Here is a 23,581-nt window from a genome sequence, read left to right as displayed (position 1 = left end):
GAACTGAAACAATAATCAAAGATTTATACTTTTAAATAAATTGGTGAAATATAAATATTTTATACACGCTATCGTTTAAAACTCATAAGGTCAAACGATTAATTCAATAGAATTACTTCAAAATTAGGAATGGCCAGCATAGTTACGCTATTGTGGCTACTGTTTTCAGCACCAGTAGTGAAATTTGACTGTCACTCTTACAATACCCCCCACCGTCTCAATGTGTGGAGCGCGATTGTTTTCATGGTATGTGAACACAAACCCACATCTCCATAGTTTGGCATAGTTACCAAGCCTTTTTCTCAGGTATTACAAAATGAGCAAAGAATTTTATAAATAATACATCTGAACAAAACAATAAAAGTTCGATTCACGTTACGCCGCTGGACACTTTCCATGCTTCTTATTTATGGGTTTGTTTGTTTGTTTTTTAATTTTGCGCAAAGCTATACGAGGGATATCTGCGCAAGCCGTCTCTAATTTTGTAGTGTAAGACAAGAGATAAGGCAACTAGTCATCTTTACCCATCGCCAACTCTTGGGCTACATTTTTACCAACGAATAGTGGGGTTGACCTTTCATTATAACGCCCCCACGGTTGAAAGGGCAAGCATGTTTGACGGGATTCAAACCCGCGACCCTCAGACAACTCATCAAGCGCCTTAACCACCTGGCCATGCCGGGTCCTTGTTTATGGGATTGTAATAAACGAGTCACTCAATAGCGTTATTGGGAAGTATCCATTGTTTAGACTGTTGCTGGCGGGTGGTTCTCTAATTGTACTCAGCGATCTAAATTACGATGGCTACATTCTAAACTTGGAGTCTCTGACACGGTCGTTTAGCCCATAAGCCAAACAAGGTGTTGTTATCGTTAAAAGTACCAAATACCTTTAATACAAACGAGACAGGCAAAATAATACATTATCAATTTCAAGACCGGGTTTAATTATTGTCATAAATAGAATCACCAACTCTTGGTTCTTGCTTATCTGTTGCTAAGTGTACTTTAACTTTCGTCTGTCATTTCCAATTTTATGCGGCCCGGCATGGCCAGGTGGTTAAGGCGCTCGATGAGTTGTCTGAGGGTCGCGGGTTTGAATCCCGTCAAACATGCTAGCCCTTTCAACCGTGGGGGCGTTATAATGAAAGGTAAACCTCACTATTCGCTGGTAAAAGAGTAGCCCAAGAGTTGGCGGTGGATGGTGATGACTAGCTGTCTTCCCTCTAGTCTTACACTGCTAAATTAGGGACGGATAGCACAGATAGCCCTCGACCAGCTTTGTGCGAAATTCAAAAACAAAATAAACAAACCTATTTTATGATATCTGGAAAGGAAAAATCACAACATTATCTTTTCTGTACCACTGCTTATAGTACCACTGCTTATAAGTGGTATCTTAGAAAGTTTATTTTTCTAAATATATAGCAAATGTTTCTTTGTTTGCCTGTTTGTTTATTAATGTTAAGCACTAAACAACACCATGTGTTGTGCCCAGTTTTTTAGCGGTATGAACCTCTATATTTACCTCTGAGTCGATGAGGTATATATAGATGAAGAGTATTAATAAAGGAAAAAAAAGTTGATAAAATAATAATACAACATTATCCTAAATTATTAAACATTTCAAATAGTTCTTTATAACAGTTATTTTAGTTTATAGTTCAAAATATTTAGTGACTTCATTACAAAGTTTTAAATGCTGGAGTCTATATTACCAAATCTTCAACGCAATATTTACACAAGGATTTGATTTAACATTTATTATATTCCTAAGAATATACAGCTCTCACTCAAGGTTTTATTTTCAAACATTTACTTCTAATTTTCTTTTCATGTCTCTTTACTCACACTTAAGTGTTTTTCAGTAAAATTACTCCAGTGGCAGCAAAAATAATATTAGAGAAAAACGTCTTGTTTCAACTATAAAAGCCGCGTCTTTCTTCCTTATTAATAGAAACGTATCACATTATACAGTTCACATTCAAAATTATAATTACCCAATGCTGTGATTTTTACTTTATGTTTTTTATTTTGGTGCTAGTTTTTGTCGCCTTTTCAGCTGTTGGGAGCGTTATAGTGTGACGGTCAATCCCACTATTCGTTGGTAAAAGAGTAGTCTAAGAGTTGGCGGTTGGTGATGATAACTAGCTACCTTCCTTCTTATCTTACACTGCTAAATTAAGAATGGCTAGCGTAGATAGCTCTCGTGTAGCTTTGCGAGAAATTAAAAAACAAACCAAAACTAGTTTTTGTTTCATTTAGCTCAAAGATGTACAATAAGCTATCTGTATTCTGTCTGCTACGAGAAATCGAACGCCAAACTTTAGCATCGTAAGACCTTAACTTATAATTGGCTCACTGGGAAGATTTGGAAAAAATATAATTTTCTCTGGACAATATAGACAATCATACCGTTATTACAATGAGCAGTAAGTTAGTTTCCTAACCACGACAAAGATGCACAATTGAACTATATCTTAATTAAATCTCAAGGACTTAATATTTTACAAGGCGAACCTTTTACGTTATTTATAAATGATTAAGAGAAAGATCACTTTCAGAAATGATATTACGACCACACATGATTAATATATTTTTTCTGTTTAAAAAAATAATGACTCAAAGCTCAGGTAAAGGGGCAATTACAATATATTTGTGTGTTTTCTTGAATTTTGCGCAAAGCTACACGAGGACTATCTGCGCTAGCAGTCCCTACTTTTAGAGAGAAGACAACTAGTCATCACCACCCACCGACAACTCTATGGCTTTTCTTTTACCAATGAATAGTAGGATTGACCGTCACATAATAAGGACCCCACATCTGAAAGGACGAGCATGTTTGATGTGACGAGGATTCGAACCCGTCACACTCAGATTACGAGTCGATGGCCTTAACCATGCCACTACAATATGTATGTTGTATTTTCCACATATAAATCTTGCAAATTAGTTTGTTGTCTTTCAAAATGTATGGTGCGTACTGCAAGGATTTACACATTTCTATGAGAAGTTTGGATAAAAACAACCTTTAAGCATTTATTAACCCTAATGAGCCACAAAGGTGAAACACTGATTTAAAGAAAAGGTTATTTTATAAATATCTGTAATATAAAAGTAATTTTTCTAAACACTTATAGAAGATTAGATCTGATGAACTTCAACAGTTGAATATTATTTTTAAGACCCACGGTCCCGAAACACCGACCCAACTTTAGGGGAAAAAAAAGTCAAAGCCGGAAAACGGATTGAAAGCGCCAGGCTACGTAATCGTAATCCAATAATACAATCTAAAATTTTTTCTGATTAAAAATATAAGTGAAATCTGTCTTGTCAAGAAAATAAACACAGAAAGAAAGGGATCTGTTTCACCTGTGGCGTTTGTAGATTCTGCTTACCTTTGAATTCTTGTTGGATTAAAAATCATGCTAATCAGAAGTGGAGAAGTGATGAAGAAAATAGAGAAAGAAGAGTAGTGAGAAGCCAAAATCAAAGTAGATTATTGATTCTGGAGAAGATGGGAACGCTGAAACCTCTAAAACCATAGCTGCTATATACAGCTGTATCTCTTCTCATACTATATATATTTTAAATCTGAAAAAAAGGTTCTAAAGAGTGGAGTCAAGTAGTTTACTTCTACTAAGTAAAGTCTTCTTGGGCGTAATATTTCAATATTTAGCACAACGCCTAGGAGATCGGTTTTTCGTACAGGGGGTCTTAACTTACTTGCTATTATCTGATTAAATACCTAACACCGAAGCTTTGCAGTTATGTTTTTATGTTATTTTCCATGTTACAGATATAAATCTGACGTATCTCTCACAATCTTAAACTTTAAGAATTTTAATTTTTGTACTAATTTAAAGTAAAAGTTTTCCAGTACCTTTGCAGTATGAGCTGAACGCTTAGATTTAACAATAATTCACAAAAAAATTTAAAATACAGATTCTATCGCTCAATGGTTGAAATTGTCGAGATAATGCAATATTAAATTCCATTAATGTCTTTGTTAATTATACTACCACTGCCCAGCGTGGCCAGGTGGTTAAAAAGGCGCTCGACTCGTAATCCGAGTGTCGTGGGTTCAAATCCCTGTCACACCAAACACACTTGCTCTTTTAGCTGTGTGGGTGTTATAAGGTGACGCACAATTCTACTATTTGTTGGTGAAACAGTAGCCCAAAAGTTGGCGATAGGTGGTGATGACTAGTCTTACACTGCTAAATTAGGGACGGATAGCGCAGATAGCCCTCGTGTAGCTTTGCTCAACATTCAAAAAACAATGTCACCACTAGTTTCTTCTTTTATAACCACTATTTATTAAAACAAATTAATGTATCAGATAGGATCAGGTGATTATGGGGCTAGATTCGCATTCTGATGGTCGCGAGTTCGAATCTCCTTTTTTCTGCCAAACATGCTCGCTATTTCACCCATATGGGCGTTATAAATATGGCACTCATGCCACCATTCGTCGTTGGTAAAAAAGTAATTTAAGATTTGGCTGTTAGGTATTGATAACTAGCTTCCTTTCCTTTTGCCTTTCACTGCTAAATTAGGGACGAAAAGCGCAGACAGCCCTTGTGTAGCTTTAGGGGAAATTCAAAACAAACAAACAAAAACGAATTAAACCTTTTTACTTAACTTTATTATCTGCTACATAGCAGCTCAAAGAATGGTTCTATCTTTAATTTTTAAGATACAAACTTTTAGTTCACAGCTTAAAACCACTACTATAAAGCATTCCTTTCTGTTTCAATTATAGCTGTTTCATTACAATATTTAAAACGCTAAGTGAAATTATTCCAATTTTAGCAATAAAAACTTGTAGTAGTGTTATGAACTAATGTGTGATATCAGCAGTTGAGAGAGTATGGAATTATTATACTTTAAATCGTTATAAGATTATTGGATTAGGTGATATAAACGCGGCCTTTCTTAGCTCAGCTTATATGAAGGTTACAAGACTTTCTCTGAAAAGAAACTTTACAATTCCAAATACGGAAAACAGGTGCTCAAGATCGGGAAGAAAGTCTGGTTTGTTTGTTTGTTTTGAATTTCGCGCAAAGTTACACAAAAGCTCTTTGCCCTAATTGTTCCTAATTTAGCATTGTAAAACTAGAAGGAAGGCAGTTAGTCATCACCACTCACCAGCAACACTTGGTCTACTCTTTTAGCAACTAATAGTGGGATTAACCGTAATATTACACGCCCTCACGGCTAAAAGGACAAGCATGTTTGGTATAACAGGGATTCGAACATCGGCCTCTCGCATAACGAGTCGAGTGTCTTAACCATCTGGCCATGCCGGACCTGTTTCAGGTAGTCAATTACTGCTTTTTAAACATTTTAATAATTTTAATTCAGCTTAAATGTTTGTCTTTTAAAGTAATATACAAGTATTGAGTGTCTTGTGTGCGTGTGTTTTTCTTACAGTAAAGTCACATCGGGCTGTTTGCTAAGTCCACCGAGGGAAATCGAACTTCTGATTTTAGCGTTGCAAATCCGTAAAATTACTGCTGCACTAGCGGCGGACTGTTGAGTGGCCAATATCATTTATTGAATAGAAATAACCTACCTCTACTAACTCAGAGCTATCTGTGACAGTATTCTTATTTCCTTTTTAACACTTATTTCTGAAGAGCAGTATTTTCTTGTAAGCTAACCATACTAATTTATTTTAGTTATAACACATAGTATGGTTAGGACTAATAAAAAAATCGAATGTTGGCTCAACATTTTCCTTTTACTATTGCGGTCAGTTTTCTACTGTTAGTTAATGTTGAGTATTTCTGAATGGTTACACAATGTTCGTGTAAGTCCGATTTTTTACACAAAAGTCATAAATTCATTTAAATGGAACAACTTATTGTTAAATCCTGGAGATTAAGATTCTTTCCGTTCGATTAACTCAATTCTATGGCCAATAAAAACTAAACAATACGAATAACAGCTATAAAACTGACAATAAAAGAAAACTGTTTCTAGTTTCTTCTACACCCAACAAATGCCAGACGTTAAGCAAGTTGCATTATGGGGTTGATTGTGAAGGATGAACAAAAGAGTTTTGCCCAGAATTCTTAAAGCAGCATTAGCTGTTGTTGACATGCGAAAGGAGACTGATGTATATTTTGTCGCTAGAGGACGCATGTTCACAAGTCAACTAAAGGGAAAAATTAATTATTTTGTTAGGGCACTTCTCATACTCGCTCAACCTTGCTTTTTCCTTCATTGAATTTAACATTCCGAAGTAATATGTTTTTTTCAATAAAATAACTAGATAAAATGTATTCCGTTTATGAAGTACGGTTTGTATTTTAAAATTATCAGATTTTGCAAATGTCTTAGTAAAATCTAACACTAGAAAGGAAAATCTACTGTTTACTGTTGTTGTTTTGTTTTCAAACCTTGTCTTCGATGTTTTTAATTATCGGTATTTAGGATAAACCTGGAAGGATCAAGTTCAGTTTTGACCTCTTTCTTGAGTAGTTAGGGTGTTATTAAAAATTTTATGTTTTGGAGAACTTTTAAATGTTAAGCGCAACATGAAAAAAGGTATTGCTTTCACACATGTTCATTGATATGAATTCACAATTTCTATCAGCAGCAAGCATATTCATGTTCGAATGTTCATCATTTATACTGTACATACCCGCCATATATTTTCATATTCTTCATGTCGTTGGATTATTTTAAGTGTATTAACATAAGTACCTTGTAATGCACTTTATGATAAAACAACAAAATTGATGAATTATGTAGATATAGGAATTGGTGACATATTACTAAACTTATAACCGTCCCTAATTTAGAACTGTAAGACTAGAGGGAAGGCAGATAGTCATCACCACCCACCGCCAACTCTTGGGCTATTCTTTTACCATCGAATAGTGGGATTGACCGTAACTTTATGACGCCCCCACGACTGAAAGGACACTCATGTTTGGTGTAACGGGGATTCGGACCCCCCGACCCTCAGATTACGAGTTGAGTGCCTTAATTACCTTGCCATGCCAGGCCCTAAGTTATGAAATTGTAATAAACGAGTCAGTGAGTAGCGTTATTGCGGAGTATCCATTATTTAGATTGTTGCTATTGGGTGGTTCCTTACTTGAGCTCAGCGATCTAAACTACTATGGTTACATTCTAATCTTGGAGCCTCTGACACGGTCGCTTAGCCCATAAGTCATGTTTGGTGTGACGGGGATTCGAACTCGCGACCCTCAGATTACGAGTCGAATGTCATAACCACCTGTCCCTGTCAGGCCGGATTCATCATGTATGATATGACGATGTAATGAGCGTTTCATTTCGTTTTCATGTATGTTTAAAAAAAAACGTGAACGATTTGCTTAGAAATCTGTCATGGAGTAGTCATGCTATTAAATATTGTATTTTTTATTTTTCTAGGTTAATTTTAATTTTCTTGGGTGCGACATTGATCCAGGCTGTACAAGAGTATTCTCTGATTGGTCGTATGTATTATTTATATATATTTTTATGTGTTTGTTGGTGTTGTTCCTGTATTATTTCCTGACAGACTTCTAATTTGGTTCCTACTTTTAGAGATTTCATTTATATGTTTTTTGCCAGGTTAATTTTACGTCTTATGTGAGACCAAGAAGTTTCACTGACGTAGATGTTTGGAGAAGTGTTCCGTTGAGATAGATATTGGAGTTGATTTTAATTAGTTTCTTTAGTTTTTGCCAGTATAAGATTTATGTTTTTGGTGTATTAATTTTTGTTCGTTTCTTAGAACAGTATTCAGGAATGTTATTTAACCATGGTTATAAATTCGTTGGTGTTTCGAAACTGTTCCAGATTGCTATATTGTTTGTAAACTATAAAGTGAAACAGAAATTTTAGTCGTTTAATGACATGTCGCTTACATACATGATGTATGGTATGGGGCTAGCTTCTTCTCTTTAAGGAATCCCTGCCTCTGGAGTAAAATATTCCGAGTAGATGCTTTCGACCTTTACCCGACTCTTTCTCATTTTCTAAGATCCAGAACATTAAATCAGAGTGTCACATTGCATCAAAAGCTTTCTCTAAATCTTGAAGACAAACAACCGTACATCTCTTTTGTCAAAACTATCTATTACGGTTTTGGTCAATTTAACTAAATTATCTGTCGTTTGCTGAAATTTACTGAAACCGTTTTAAACTTTTTACCGGTATTTTAGAATCGTGTTTTAGGTAAAGATTTAATCTTTGGTTTATTATTCTTTCTAAAATTTTTTATACGTAGCTGGTCAGTCTGTTTGGTATATAGTTTTGTGGCTAAATTGCTGGTTTTCCTTCCTTTAAAAACATGAGAATATTCGCTTACTTTCAAGAGACAGGGATATACCCTGATTCGAGGTAGAAGTTGAAAAGCGTCTTGAGATGTTCAAGTAATAATTGAGTTTCATTTCTGAGTAATATCACTTGTACATTGTTTGCACTTAGTGTGTTTTATAGCTATCTAGAACTGTGTTATTGTTATTCAACTTCTCATGTATTCTTCCATGGCTTCGGTGGTTGCTTCTATTGTTGTTTGTGGCGGCTGGGAAAAGTGGTGTAAATATATCTTTGTTTTGTGAAATTTTGTTGTTTACTTCGTTTCGGTTGTAATTATTCATGTATGGATCATATTGTGTCTGAAAAATACTTTGTGTGTGTTATTTAAATTGTTCAGTTTTTTGCGTGTTAGTATATGCTGTTTTGTTACCATGGGTTAGCGTTGGGTAGGATTTTGATGTTTTTTTGTGTGCGTAGATCTTTTTAGGTGATTCAAAAACTTTTGTGGATTATGTTCTTCGTTTAAGGTATTACAGTAAGTATTCCTTGTTTTAGTAATTTTATTTCGATTTTAATTTTCTTACTTAGTGAATTTGTCTGTTGTTTCAAAGTTATATCTCTAGTGTTTATGTACAGCCTTCGTAATCAGCGTCTTTCTTATATTATATCTCTTATGTTTTTATGTGATTTCCCTTTGTGTATCATTGTGTAATTTTATTTTAATGGGATAGCTATATCTCCTGCTTTAGTGACGCGTTCAGTTATTGCTTGACAATAATCATCTAAGTCTCGTGCACACGAGGCACTTGTTGTCCTTGAATGTGGTAACAATTAATCTCGTCTTGTGATGACGAGAGAGCCCACTTGTAGAGAAAAATATATATGTAAAAACGGCTGATATGGGTAGAGAAAGCTCTATGTAGAGGAGTGAACAACGTTTCGACCTTCTTCGGTCATCATCAGGTTCATAAAGAGCGAGTTGGGATCTATCAATCCCATACGTAAGATTTTCATGTGGGAGAAAAACAAAAGTATCCCGAGAAAATACCACTTTCACCAACTGGATACCTTTTATAAGGCTTTAAGCTGACTGTACTTATAGACCATTTCAGTGCACTGAAACAGTTTGTTTTCTTCTACTTTCCACTGATTGTTACACAAAGAAATGTTTTCATATAGTTGTTTATTTTTTTATGCCAGCTTTCAAAAATAATGAAATAAAAAGATCACTTGTTAAAAATTATACCATGCTGCTTGGTCTGGTTTCTTTTGAACTTCATGCAAAGCTATTCGAGTGCTATCTGCTCTAGCCTTTCCTAATTTAGTAGTGTAAGAATAGAGGAAAGGCAGCTATAGTCATCACCACCCACCGACAACTCTTTTACCAACGAATAGTGGGGTTGACCGACACATTATAACGCCTACACGGCTTAAAGGGCAAGCATGTTTGGTGCGACGGGGATTCGAACCTGCGACTCTCGGATTACGAGTCGACGAGTGCCTTAACCACGTGGCCATGCCGGGCCCGCTTATTAGGTACAGACTGAGTTTTTTAAAGGAAAAGTATCACGCTGCTCCTCACGAAGGAGTCTCAAAACTGTTGAAAAGAAAGGAAATTATACATACCAGTAAACATTGAGGAAGCCGTTTTTCCTGTATGTGTAATGTTACCGAAAGATGAACTATACCAAAAGAGAAAATCCAGTCAGTATTTCATCACGTAGAATATTCAGTTCTTGAATAGCAGACCACAAGGCTGCTTCGCTTGAGTGTAGTTCTTCTAGAAATGGTTCTTTTACATTTATTTCTGAATAGGAGGACACAGCAAAAGAGGAAACTGCGTAAGTAAAATCAGCAACACAATTATGGTCAATATGCTGTTATTACTAGGATAAACGCAACTCTACTTCATACACGTTTGAAATATTTGCACTTGAGCCATTCAGAAGTATATCAAACAAACAACTGTAATATTCAAGGTGATACGAAGAGAGATGTGGAAAGTTTTGTGTTCGCTAAAGTTTGACTTTATTTTATTTTATTTTAAGTTTGATTTTATTCAAAATCATTAGTAAAAAGTGCAAAGATCTCATCAGAGATCAGGCTGAGGCTTCTGTGGTAAGTTTCTAGCTCACGAAGTATAGAATAAACCAAGTTCTATCATATTGTATGAGGTCATTTAGAAATTAAAAATAACACCCTTTGAGGCTCATAATGTGTGGTAAAGCTATTACGTGATATAAAAATTAAATGCTTATTAAACTGTAAAAAATGTAACGTAGAGAAAGTATTTCAAGTGATTTTCTATAAGGAAATAAATTCGAACCTGTACTTTACGTCATAATTATACGTATTTTAGAGCTCAAAATCTTACAGATTAATATTTCAGTCTCCAATTTTAATAATAAAGAAACAAAGCACTTTATCAAGAGTTTATCAGTGTAGTAGCCATTTATAATAATTAAATTAAACTTAGAATAAAAATGAAGTATTCTAGTAGTATATATCTAACGTAACAGTAGTTACATATTTGATTTTTACAATAATAATGTACGTATACAAATGATGTGTACAGTCTATTCTTTATGGTTTATGTATACAATAGAAATCAAAATGAACTGCTTGGACATAAAGTTTACAATATTCTAAAAACATGCTTAATGAAATTAAATAACCTTTTAATTCTATTTTACACTTCTTTTTTACTCTTCGAAACATTCAAAAATTCGGTAGACATTGGTAATTCTTAAGATGTCATTTTGTAAAGTAAAGTAAAATTGTCTATAGCTTCTTCCTTAATTTCATTATTTATGTTTAATTTGTCTGTTTAAAGTTTATTTACTTATAAACTTTAAATTTATTGCATTATGGAGCATTATGCAATTTGACTCGTCTAAGCAGAAACGTTGATATAATAAGTGTACAAGTTTATATAGAGAAAAATAAAAATATTAGTCATATTAACATAATATAATTGAATGTCACTAGAGCGTAGCGTTGGCCATTTGACTTCATTTTTCTTTTCGTATACAAAGGTCCCTGCTAGTAACTAATTACTTTCCCAGGGCAGTAAGTCTTTTTGGACAGAGAGAAACGTCTTCGCTTTAGAGCACCCACAAGAAATGGACTGTAGTATTTAAATAAAATATCCAATCTTGTTTACTTGTTTTACTCTGTCATCCGAAAATAATTGTTTGATTCTGCCTAACTCTCTCCAGCAAGTTGTTTTAATTAACGGTTAGTGCACTAAGCTGCGCGTCGGGTGGTCCAGGGTTCGAGTCTCGATATGCCACTAAATACTCTTTGCATTTTCACTTGTAAGATGCTATAAACCTCGACCGTTAACATCGTTATTTAGTTAAAAATGTCCATACAAGAGGCGGATGTTGCTGACTGGATTTTCTTCCTCTAGTCACTAGTGTTCAATTATGACTGCACCCTAGTACTTGATATGGCATTTTAGTTCGTATTTTTAGTTAGGTACAGTGTAGTTGAACATAATTAAATGTTAAAAATAAATTATGTCAAATAAGCTCTCCATCGACTTGTTTGTTTGTTTTGAACTTCGCGCAAAGCTACACGAGGGCTATCTGCGCTAACCGTCCCTAATTTTGTAGTGTAAAACTAGAGGGAAGGCTGCTAGTTATCACCACCTACCGCCAACTGTGGGGCAACTATTTTACCAAGGAATAGTTGGATTGACCATAACATTATAACAGCCCCACGGCTGAAATGGTGAGCATGTTTGGTGTGACGGGGATTCGAACCCATGACCCTCAGACAACTAGTCGAGTGTCTTAACCAACTGGCCATGCCAAGCCAAAATGAATATGAAACTCAGTATAATTACATATTAGATTTTTGTGAATAAGGTTTGAAATTCTCTCCATTATTATGCAATTCCAAACATCTTTTTTTTTTAAATTCTTGTTTGCAGAGAAAATATGCTGACACAAATTAGCATATCTTTAACTTTTCAAAACCAACGCGCTACGGCTGTTGAATTTCCTCGTTTTCGATTCTGTACTTAACATGTTCTTCGAAAACATGTCACATCGTTCTGAGCGTGGTATCAAATATATTATTAACTACATTAAAATGTCCTTAACAGTTAACTTGGAACTAGAAGAGATACACAAGAGAACGTATGGTGAGCTCATCAAAATTCATAAACACCAGGTTATGTAACGTGAAGTGTATTCGTGCGAGAAGACATCGATCCCATCAGGATGATTCTGGAATAAAGGAGAAACGTATGGATTAAGAACTGAAGAGAAAATTATTTGTACACTTAATTTATCATGCTCCGGAACCTAAGCTACCCTTGTGACAGTGCCTCGTGATTGTACGTTCCTCTAGTGTTACTAATGAGATACTTGATTGGAACATATTTTCTTTTGGGGTTATCATTGAGAAAGTTACTCGTATTATGTGAGCATTTCTCAGTTGCTATATATGATTTTCACGAAATAAACTCAGTACTTTATTAAGCATATTCGATCGATTAACGCATATGATTCACGCAAGTACATATAGGAATAATTATTTGTAAATTTGCTCGCAAAGAAAGCAGCGTAGATAATCAAGTATGTATGAATATTCATACATATAAGTTTATTACTTTAGTTTAAAAAACAAACAAACAAACTAGACCACATCGTATTAAATTATGCTATTAATTATTTGCTAATAAGAGAAAATTGCTGTCAGTTAGTTCTGGAATGTGTTTGTATGATATAAAAATGCTTTCGAGGATAATAAATTGCAATTCTGTTTGTTAGTTTTTGAATTTCGAGCAAAGCTACTCGAAAGCTGTCTCCGCTAGCCGTCCCTAATTTAGCAGTGTAAGACTAGAGAAAAAGGCAACTAGTTATCACCACCCACCTCCAAATCTTGGGCTATTCTTTTACCGACGAATAGTGGGATTGACCGTCACGTTATAATACTCCAACGGCTGAAATGACAAGCATGTTTTGGTATTATGTGGATTCGAACCCGCGACGCTCGCATTACTAGTCGAGTGCCTTAACCACCTGGCCATGCTGGGCCTTTGTCAGTAGTTAGTGACGTTGACAAAATGTTAACAATTTTATTGAAACGTCTGTTTCTTCCTTCTTTTGTTAACCTTGGATCATCAGAATACACACTAACCTGTGTACGAAGACATATGTATAACAACAATAAGGAGTCGCAATAAAAACACATGTTCGATTTAAAAAAAAAATTCTGTTATTCGTTTATTTACGTGACAGAGTACCCTAACCAACAACGTTTTCCATTTTTGGAATTTCTTAGAATTTTAAAAATATCGTATTTGAAGTAATTATTGGTTTTCGAGTACTTAACGGGAATGTATTATTAAAAGTCAAATACCAGTGATTTAGTCAATCCATATATGTCGCATTAATTAAAATAAGAACAAAAGTTTTAGTGTGTTTAGGGTAGTAATAATTTAAAACTGCAGAAGTTGATAAAAATCACATAATAAAGTTATATCTAAAGTAGGAAATAAGTTTTGATATGGCTTTTTGTAAAATTACAGAACAGTGGATAAAATAATTTGTAATTAAAAACAAACTTTGGTTTAGACCAATATTTTCAAGAGTATATAAAAATACTTGTACATTGTTTGTAAACAATTGTAGAGCAGAATAGACCAACCAGAACAATTACTGTACAGTACGTTGCAGAGGGAAAAATGACAAAATATAGTATCACAAGTGCAATAATGAACATATTTTAAGTTTTAATTTTGATATATACATATGACAGAGAAGATTATTTAAAAAATATTATCGGATAAGTGATTCATTTAAAACTGTTACTGTCGGTGATAATTTATTTGTGTAATGGTATTCGAGACCGTGTCTTCAAAGAAGACCCCCCAGTGGCTCAGCGGTATGTCTACGGGCTTACAACGCTAAAAACCTGGTTTCGATACCCGTGGTAGGCAGAGCACAGACAGCCCATTGTGTAGTTTTGTGCTTAATACAAAACAACAACCTTTAAATAATGCCGAAGATAACGTTCTCCTTCAAGTTAAAAGCCACACAATCCATGTTTGTATGAGTAAGAATGGAACATTTCACAGTATTATCTTTCAGGTAATATAGTAAGGACCAAGTAGTTGAGAAGAACATAGGAGATTCCAACCGGCAAAGTTAAGAAGAGAAAATGTTGTTACTGCCTCACCTCACTCGTTGAAAAATATAATAATAAACAGCGCAGTAGATCATCTTACTGTATAAATTTTATAAAGAAAAACTTAGTTTCGAATACACTTATGTCAACAATTATTACTATGGTATACTTTCACTTGCCGATCTATTTCTCGTTTCTTTCCCACTTACTTTTGTTGATAAATATTGAGGTACTCCCAAACTAATATTTTCTAGATCGAAAGTGTCTGTGGTTTGGACTTATGTAATAAACTTATGTAATAAAGTAGACCTAAGGTTTATTTATAATGCATGGCCTTACATATTCATTTATGTCTTGCGACTGAAACTCATATCAGTAATATGTTTTGCTTAAATAAACCTCTGAGAGATAAATCAAATTACTTCATCACGTATAGTAGTGATAAACCGTAAAGTAGAATTTATCCCAAACGTAGTTGGCAAAACATAGTCAGCAAGTCAGTAATTATTGAGATTTACTAGCATAATTATTTACTTCTTTAATCACTTTCGCTGAAATATACTGAGTATCTAGCTCAGCTGAAACTAATGGTTCAAACTTTCTAACTTTGCACATGAAAGGTTGGTTGTTTTTTAATTTCTCGCAAAGTTACACGATGGCTATCGGTGCTAGTTGTCTCTAATTTAGCAGTGTAAGACTAGGAAGAAAGCAGCTAGCTATTCATCAACACCCACCGCCAAATATTGGGTTACTCTTTCATCAAAGAATTGTTGGATTTATTGTTACATGTAACGACCCCACGGCTGAAAGGGCGAGCATGTTTGGTGTGATCAGGATTCGAACATGCGACCCTCATATTACGAGTAGAATGCCCTAACAACTTGTCCATGGCGACCCGCATAGAATAGATTATATATAATACCACCGGAACAACTGGTGGTAGATAACACAGTATACAAAACCGTTAAAATTATATGCGAGTTAAAGTGTCCAAAAATTAACCGTGATAACATTAGTAAAATAACAAAATATCGAGTTTTGAAAACTAACTGTATAATTTATACTATTTATCTTTTTTAAAGAAGACAGGTTACATATCTTTTCTTTCACAAAACCCAAACGTTTCAAGATTTATTTTCAATATTAACTGTCAAGTATCCGCAGTCAACTCTTTTCTCTATTCTGTGCCTGCAATCACAGTTTTCTTAAAAGATCAAATTTTATGTTATATTAAACCGTATTTTCCTTAAGAATATATTGACGTGAATAAAGTATTTATGTGATGCATCGCTAAGGACGAATAAAATATCAAGTTATGATTAAGGATTCCAGGATGATGTTATTTCTGGTACCTGAAAATTAGCATTAAAAGTGTTTACATTAATAAAAGCTCCATGGTTACGTATTTCGTTTATTTCTCTACTGATAGCTGTTTTATATGTGAATAATGTTCTTTAATCTGTTCTTGATTAATATTACTTTAATTGTTAGTATTTTTCAACATTACAAACATGTTCTGAAGATTTAGCAAATAAAATATTTTTGATAGAAAGAACTATCTTTCAGAGAACGGTAAAATAGTCTGTAACAAATAGCACATATACAAAATTTGTTTATTTTTACACGAGGCGTTTTTTAAGGAGAAATTAAATATTATTAATTCATGATTAGGGAATACAAGAAGTTACTTGTACTACATATGATAATCTGCACTTGAAGTGTTTTGATTCACTACAGGTTTGTATGGCCAGGTGGTTAAGGCACTAGACTCATAGTCCGAGAGTCACGGGTTCGAATCGCGGTCGCCACAAACATGCTCGCCTTTTCAGCTGTGGGGGCGTTATAAAGTTACGATCAATCCCACTATTGGTTGATAAAAGAGTAGCCTAAGAGTGAGCGGTAGACATTAAAGACTAGCTGCTTTCCATCTAGCTTTATACTATTAATTAGGGACGGCTAGCGCAGATAGCCCTCGTGTAGCTTTGTGCGAAATTCAAAACAAACCAGGTTTGTACGAACGATAATTTGTGTTGCGGTTTCTTCTCGGATTGAGCGATGGCCGCTTTGCCATTAAAATATTACGCTCTTATCAACCATTGAAGAGCATCCAACATAAGTTCTTGACAAACATTCATACACTTCTGAATCCAACTTACTGCTCAAAACTAAAGTACTCCTCTTGACAGGAATTACATGTGTATTTACACGCCAGTGTTAAAATACAATTCTGTTTTACACTGAAACTTTCGACTTAAGTTACAATCATACTAGGTTACGGTAAATTTTTAACATTTCACAATTTTTTGATGTGGAAGTTTTACCCTAACGTAAATGTTATGTTACAAAACACGTCATAAAATACTTCACGCAGGAATGTGCTAAACCTAAGGAAAAACTTTAACAATATACGCTTCAAGAAGAACTAAGAATGTGATATTTCTGTAAGAGAAAAAAACAAGAAAAAACAACCAAAAACATTAAAACCTATCTCTTAAACTAGAGATGGTTGGTCTTTGTCAACGTAACAAAAAAAACTCATGAGACAGGCCAAATGATGCTTGAAAAAGACTACCTTAGCAATGTAGCAATTGAAGAAACACTACACAATATATTTTATTTGTCGTTCATTTCTAGAATTTCTATTAAATTACGGAAAATGTCAAAGTGTCGAAATGAATCGTGTTTTGCCGTGTTATTTATTATAAACGTTCCTGCAAATTCACATTGAAATTAACTTCTGTTATAATTTAATGTATTAGTTTTAACTCAGATATCTTTTTAGAAACAATGGCAAAGTTTTGTTTTGAAAACCAATATATCGATTATAATAATAAAGAGTGTAAAAGTAGAACCACCTGGCATGCTGGGCCTGTATAATGGTAAAAATATCCTAAACACGTTACAAATATCCTATTATTTTAAGCAAATAATTAAGATAATAAATATGTCTGTATTTCAGAAATTATTTTGTTGTAAAGTACAAAGCTACATAAAGGTTTTATTTGTGCTGTGCCCAAGACAGCGCCCCCCGCGAGTACAGCGGTATGTCTCCGGATTTACAACGCTGAAATCAGGGGTTCGATTCCCCTTGGTGGGCTGAGCAGATAGCTCTATGTGGCTTTGCTATAAGAAACACAAATACAAATGCACAAGACAGGTATTAAAACCCCTGTTTCTGAAATTATAACTTCGTATATGTACCGCTTGGCGGTCTATCCCACTATTCGTTGTAAAATAATAGTCCAAGAGTTGGCGGTGGGTGGTGATGACTAGCTGCCTTTCCTCTAGTCTTACACTGCTAAATTAGGGACGGCTAGCAAAGATAGCCCACGATTTACTTTGTGCGAAATTCAAAACAAACTTACCGCTTGGACTCTGGGAATTTTCGTAGAATTTCAGGTGTTATATTTAAAATTCCATAAATTAATTAATGCAATTCAGGTATGTTAGTTATTTGAGAATTAATGCAGTTATATTTCTGCTTTTTAAATGGATGAACAAGCTTTATAAGCTAGCAAGTTGCAATAAAAGTTACAAACGTTTTCTATTTCGAAAATTGAAAATCAGCTAATTTTTTAAAATTATTATTTTGTTTTTCAAGTTGTCTCACAAAACTTCTTATGAAAAACTAATAATGTTATCCTCTTTGTTGGCGTTCATCTCCATAAAAAATTACCTGACATTTTCTAGAAACATTAACTTATGTTGTTTGAATTTGTTATCCCGAAATATTTTTTTTTTAACTAACAAACAGCAGTTACTTTATTTTCAGATAGTATAATTCTGGTTAAAACATTTCATCGTTAATTGCATTTTTCAGTGCACCAGCTTGTAATCCATCAGTAACTATGTTTTTATTTCAGAATAAGTTCACTACACTATATAAGAAATCGATTTCACAAATAGCATTAGGTTCCGTATGAATACTCTACAGAACTCCAATTAGACTTTCGGAACAGGTGAACTTCTTCAGCTCAAACGTTGCTGGATTGGGCTTCGTTAAAAAATATAGCTTGGTATCAAAGTATATATAATGTAACTTCATGTAGCTTATTTTTTGTTCTGTTATGGTCGTCAATTTACTTTTCCACGTCATATTTAGTGGAGTTGTTAAACAAAGAATATATTTGATCTGTCGTACTAAATATACAATAATAAAAGCATGTATGCGAAAGTAATTGCAAAAGCATTGTACGGCTATTAAAAATAACAATTCAATACATCTGCGTGGTCTTTACATTTTAGATGCTTTTAAAAATTACACTATTTTCTCCAAAGCTGTTTTGTGATTTACAAACGTATTTAAATGGATGTAATCTCGCAACTTTAGTGAAACATCAAGCGGTTACCAGGACAGTTCGTGTTATTAGGATTACGTCATTTACAATATATTAAATGAACAAGAAGAACGATTTAAACAAATGTTTAATCAGTGTGGCCCAGAGATTACCATGTCTCAGGCTCGTGGTAAAAGCTCCATAGCTAGAGTCACAAAATACCTATAAACACTCTCCAACTTTTTATCTGTGAGAGCTTTATAATTGTAACATATAATCTCACTCTTTAGATAAAAATATCGTATGTACTGGGTGTTACTGACTGGTAGTCTTTCCTCAGAATAGCAGTTCCAAATTATTGGATGGTTAAAAGGTCTATGACCCGACCGTTTATGTAAAGTGTGGCATAGGATGTTTTCGCCACATATCTCTTTGTTGCACAGTTATAAATATAAACAAATATAACTGCAAACTATGCGTAAACATATACACGAAATAGTTATGACTTGACTTTACTCATCAATATGTACATGTAATGCACTTGTGACACGTTTGTTCACCACCCATTTTAAACTTGTATTATCATTCTCCGATTAAGCCTTTCACTTAAACAAACTTATATTTTGTTATTTATAAAGGCTGGAAGGGTAATCATATTTGGAGAGACGGGGAGTTGAATCTGCCACCTTCAGATTGCAAGTTGATAGACCTGACCACGTTGGGTCCAAAGAATAGAAATAAAAAAAATAAACCACTCTTACATTAATAGTTCTGTAATACTTAAACTCTCGTCGTTCTTTATAGGTCTAACATGACCAAGTGGGTTAAAGAGATCTACTCCTAATCTGAGGGTCATGGGTTCGAATCCCTGTCGTACCAAACATGCTCATCCTTTCAGCCGTGGGAGCGTTATATGTGGCGGTCAGTCCCACTATTCCTTGGTAAAAGACTAGTCCAAGAGTTGGTAGTCGGTGGTGATGACTAGCTGCCTTCCCTTTAACCTTACACTGCTAAATTAGGGACGGCTAGCGCAGATAGTCCTCTACCCTCTGCTTTCCACAGTATGAATATTTCAATCTAAATGTATTCCCTGATTCTATCTACTGTTACCCTTGCCTATTCTAAGCTCCTTAAGATATATTTCACTTGGATTAAAACAGGAATTATTGACAGAGATTAAATCATAAATAATTTAATATATTGGTGTTCAGAACCAGAAAGCAGATGTATTCCAAATTTGTAGAAATATGTACCAACTAAATACATGTTGATTGTGATGATGCTACAAATAGTTCATCACTTAGTTATTTCGTCCATTATTTTCCTAGACTTTCTAAAAGTTTTTATCACAATTTTAATTTCTAACTAGCTTCCGTTTATTTCTACACGAGTTAGTTTTCTTCCATTTCTTCTAAGCCCGGCATGTCCAGGTGGTTAAAGCACTCGATTCGAAACCCGAGAGTCTGGGATATGAATTCCCGTCCCTCTTAACATGCTCGTCCTTTCAGCCGTGAGGGGCGTTATAATGTGATGGTCAATCTCATTATTCGTTGGTAAAAGAGTAGCCCAGGAGTTGGCGGTGGGTGATGATGACTAGCTGCACTTCCTCTAGTCTTACACTGCTACATTATGGACGGCTAGCGCAGATAGTCCTTGTGTAGCTTTGCGCAATATTAAAAACTAAATAAACTCTTTCTTCTTAGGTTTATGATCACTTACGTTTTTGTGCTTTTATAGAAACATCTCTCTTTTTATTTATAATTCAGATTTAGTTGTATTCCTCAACGTAAAGCACAGTTCAATAGGTTCTTAATTAAAGCAAGTAAAGCTTTATCTGGCATATACTTATTAGTTTTCTCTTTGAAGTCGTTTCGAAACTTTCAATTTTCCACGGAAGCATATATAGAGGACATAGCGCAGTAATAGGCAATATTTCATGTGAAAACATATGGATCAACATGCAAGCTATTACAGATGCTGACAGTTTTTTCTGCTCTTGATTTTTCATATTCAATTTGTTTTTACACAAATTTTTTTCTTGGGTAACAACAGCTTGAAAGGACAGCCACTCTACCCTCATGTAACATACAACGTGCAAGTTTGAATCTTGTTTTCTCGATGTTAAATCGCATACTCCGATACTGAAATCCTCGCTTTCTATTTCGAAAGCAAATACACAGCCGTCTCATAAAAGACTAAAAGGTTCAGAGACATAAGATAAGAGTTGTCAGAAAATGCATCACAAGATCATATATTTGTGCGTAGATCTTCAAGTTTTATCATTACAAATAAACTGTTTTATCAAGTTTTGTTAATAGTTAAATATGCATTACTTCATGATATTACTTTAGTCCGAAATTTTATTAGCAACGTTAGAGAAAATTCGGTTAAAATGATAAAATAATTAGGAAACACTTTTGTTAAAACTCATAAGTAAAAGAGTTATCGTTCATGTACATCAATAAGTTAGTCTACAATGTACTTTTCATGAAAAGCTTAGCAGCTTGAGCCAAGAGCAGGTTGATTCTAAAGTGATTGTCAGACTGTTTATCTGTTTCTTTTTTTTTGTAATAGAATGGTTGTTAATTATTGATTAAATTTAACACTTATATTTTAAGGATTTTCTGATCTAAAGTTGTGGTCATGTACAAGTGATCCATGTTCAGGATATTAGATAAACATGTATGTTCAACAAGTGATTTTAAGATGTAAATTACAAAACCCTCTAACCCAAGTGATTCAAAAGGGTGGGCCTTTCTTCAGTAGGTTCATTCTTGGAAAACATTCGGGCTACATAGTTTTGTACTTTTGCCTTAAATTGATCAAAGCTGTTAGCACAATAATGTGGGTAATTGTTTAATAATATGTTAAGTTACTTTAATTTGTGGGAGAAAGCATTTTTTGTTTCATTTGAAATTTAAGAAAATACATAAAACCATTAAATAAATTATCCGTAGTGTTTCTAGACATTATTTCGTGATTTATTCTACTTTTACACTCTTTATTATTATAATCGACATACTGGTTTTCTATAACAACAATTTGCCATTATTTCCAACAAGATATCTGAGTTAAAACCATTACATTAAATTATAACAGAAGGTTATTTTAATGTAAATTTTACAGGAACATATATCATAAATAACACGACAAAGCACGGTTCGCTTATACACTTTCACATTTTTCGGCACTCCGCTGGTACAACTGTAAGTCTACGAATTTAAAAGATAAAATCAGGGGTTCGTTTCCCGTTGGTGGGCTCAGCAGATAGATAGCCTGATGTGGCTTATTTATAAAAAAACACACATATTTTCCGTAGTTTAACAGAAACTCCGGAAAGGAACAACAAATAGAATGCACTACATGGCCAGAATGTGTGTGCACGCCCAACCATCACACTCATATGTGCTTGTGGAACATCTTAATACAAAACAATAAGCATTAATATGCTGTTAGTTCCCCCTTTTGCTGCTATAACAGACTCCACTCTTCTGGGAAGGCTCTTCCCTAGATTTTGGAACATGGCTGCGGATATTCGTTCCTCTTTAGCCAAAAGAGCATTAGAGAGATCGGGCACTGATGTCGAGCAAGAAGGCCTGGCTCGCAGACGGCGTTCCAATTCATCCCAAAGGTGTTCTATGAGGCTTAGGTCAGGGGTCTGTGCAGGCCAGTCAAGTTCTTCTACACCAACCTCGGCAAACCATGTCTTTATGGACCTCGCTTTGTGTACGGGAGCATTGTCATGCTGAAACAAAAAAAAAGATCTTTCCCAAACTGTTTCCACAAAGTTGAAAGAACACAATTTTCTAGAATGTCATTGTATGCTCTAGCATTAAGATTTCCCTTCACTAGAACTAGAAAACCTAGTCAAAAGTCATTCTAAAGAACACGTTTCCACTACTCCAGAGTCCAATGGCAGTGTGCTTTACACCACTCCAGCTAACGCTTGGCATTGTGTATGGTGATCTTAAGCTTGTGTGCGGCTACTCGGCCATGGAACCCCATTTCATGAAACTCCCGACGAACAACATTTATGTTAACGTTGCTTCTAGAGGCAGCTTGGAACTCATTAGTGAGGGTTGGAACTGTGGACAGACGATTTTTACGTGCTACTTGCTTCAGCACACGTTGGTACCGTTCTGTAAACCTGTGTGGCCTACCGCTTCGTGGCTGAGCTATTGCTTTTGCTAGACGTTTCCACTTCACAGTAACAGTACTTACAGTTGACCGAGGCAGCTCTAGCAGTGCAGAAATTTGACGAATTGACTTGTTGGAAATGTAGCATCCTATAACAGTGCCACGTTGAAAGTCGATGAGTTCTTCAGTACGGCCCATTCTAGTGCTAATGTTTATCTGTGAAGACTGAATCACTGTGTGCTTGAATTTATGCACCTGTTAGCAACGGGTGTGGCTGAAATAGCTGAACCCACTAATTAGAAGGGGTGTCCACATACTTTTGGCCATGTACTGTATATTGTATTGTGTTTCTTAAATATGCTACATTGCTAAGGTAGTTGTTTTCAAGCATCGTTTGGCCTGTGTGGTAAGTGTTGTTTTTTTATTACCTTGACAGAAACCAACCATCTCTAGTTTAAGAGATAGGTTTTAATGTTTATGGTTATTTGTTCTTGTTTGTTCTCTTACAGAAATATCACATTCTAAGTTCTTGAAGTGTATATTGTTAAATTTTTTCCTTAGTTTTAGCATGTTCCTGTGTGAAGTACTTTATGACGTGTTTTGTAACATAACATTTACGTTAGGGTAAAATTTTCACATAAAAACAATTGTAATATTTTAAAGAGTTATCGTCCAGTAGTTTGACTGTAATTCAATGTGAATATTTCAGTCCAATACTGGCGTATAAATACACATGTAACTTGT

At 34.6% G+C, this 23,581-nt stretch overlaps 1 protein-coding gene across 1 annotated transcript; it reads right to left on the bottom strand.

Moving 5' to 3' along the window:
* Nucleotides 1-22,639: 22,639 nt before the first annotated feature.
* Nucleotides 22,640-23,035, bottom strand: LOC143251552 (uncharacterized). The gene has a single exon (XM_076502822.1). It carries the CDS (start codon nt 23,033-23,035, stop codon nt 22,640-22,642), a length of 396 nt encoding a protein of 131 aa, XP_076358937.1.
* Nucleotides 23,036-23,581: the final 546 nt, after the last annotated feature.

This window comes from Tachypleus tridentatus, chromosome 6 (assembly GCF_004210375.1).
Source record: "Tachypleus tridentatus isolate NWPU-2018 chromosome 6, ASM421037v1, whole genome shotgun sequence".
In the NCBI taxonomy this organism is placed as follows: Eukaryota; Metazoa; Arthropoda; class Merostomata; order Xiphosura; family Limulidae; genus Tachypleus; species Tachypleus tridentatus.
The sequence above is the reverse complement of the archived record's forward strand: the minus strand, read 5'-3'. Positions and strand labels throughout refer to the sequence as shown.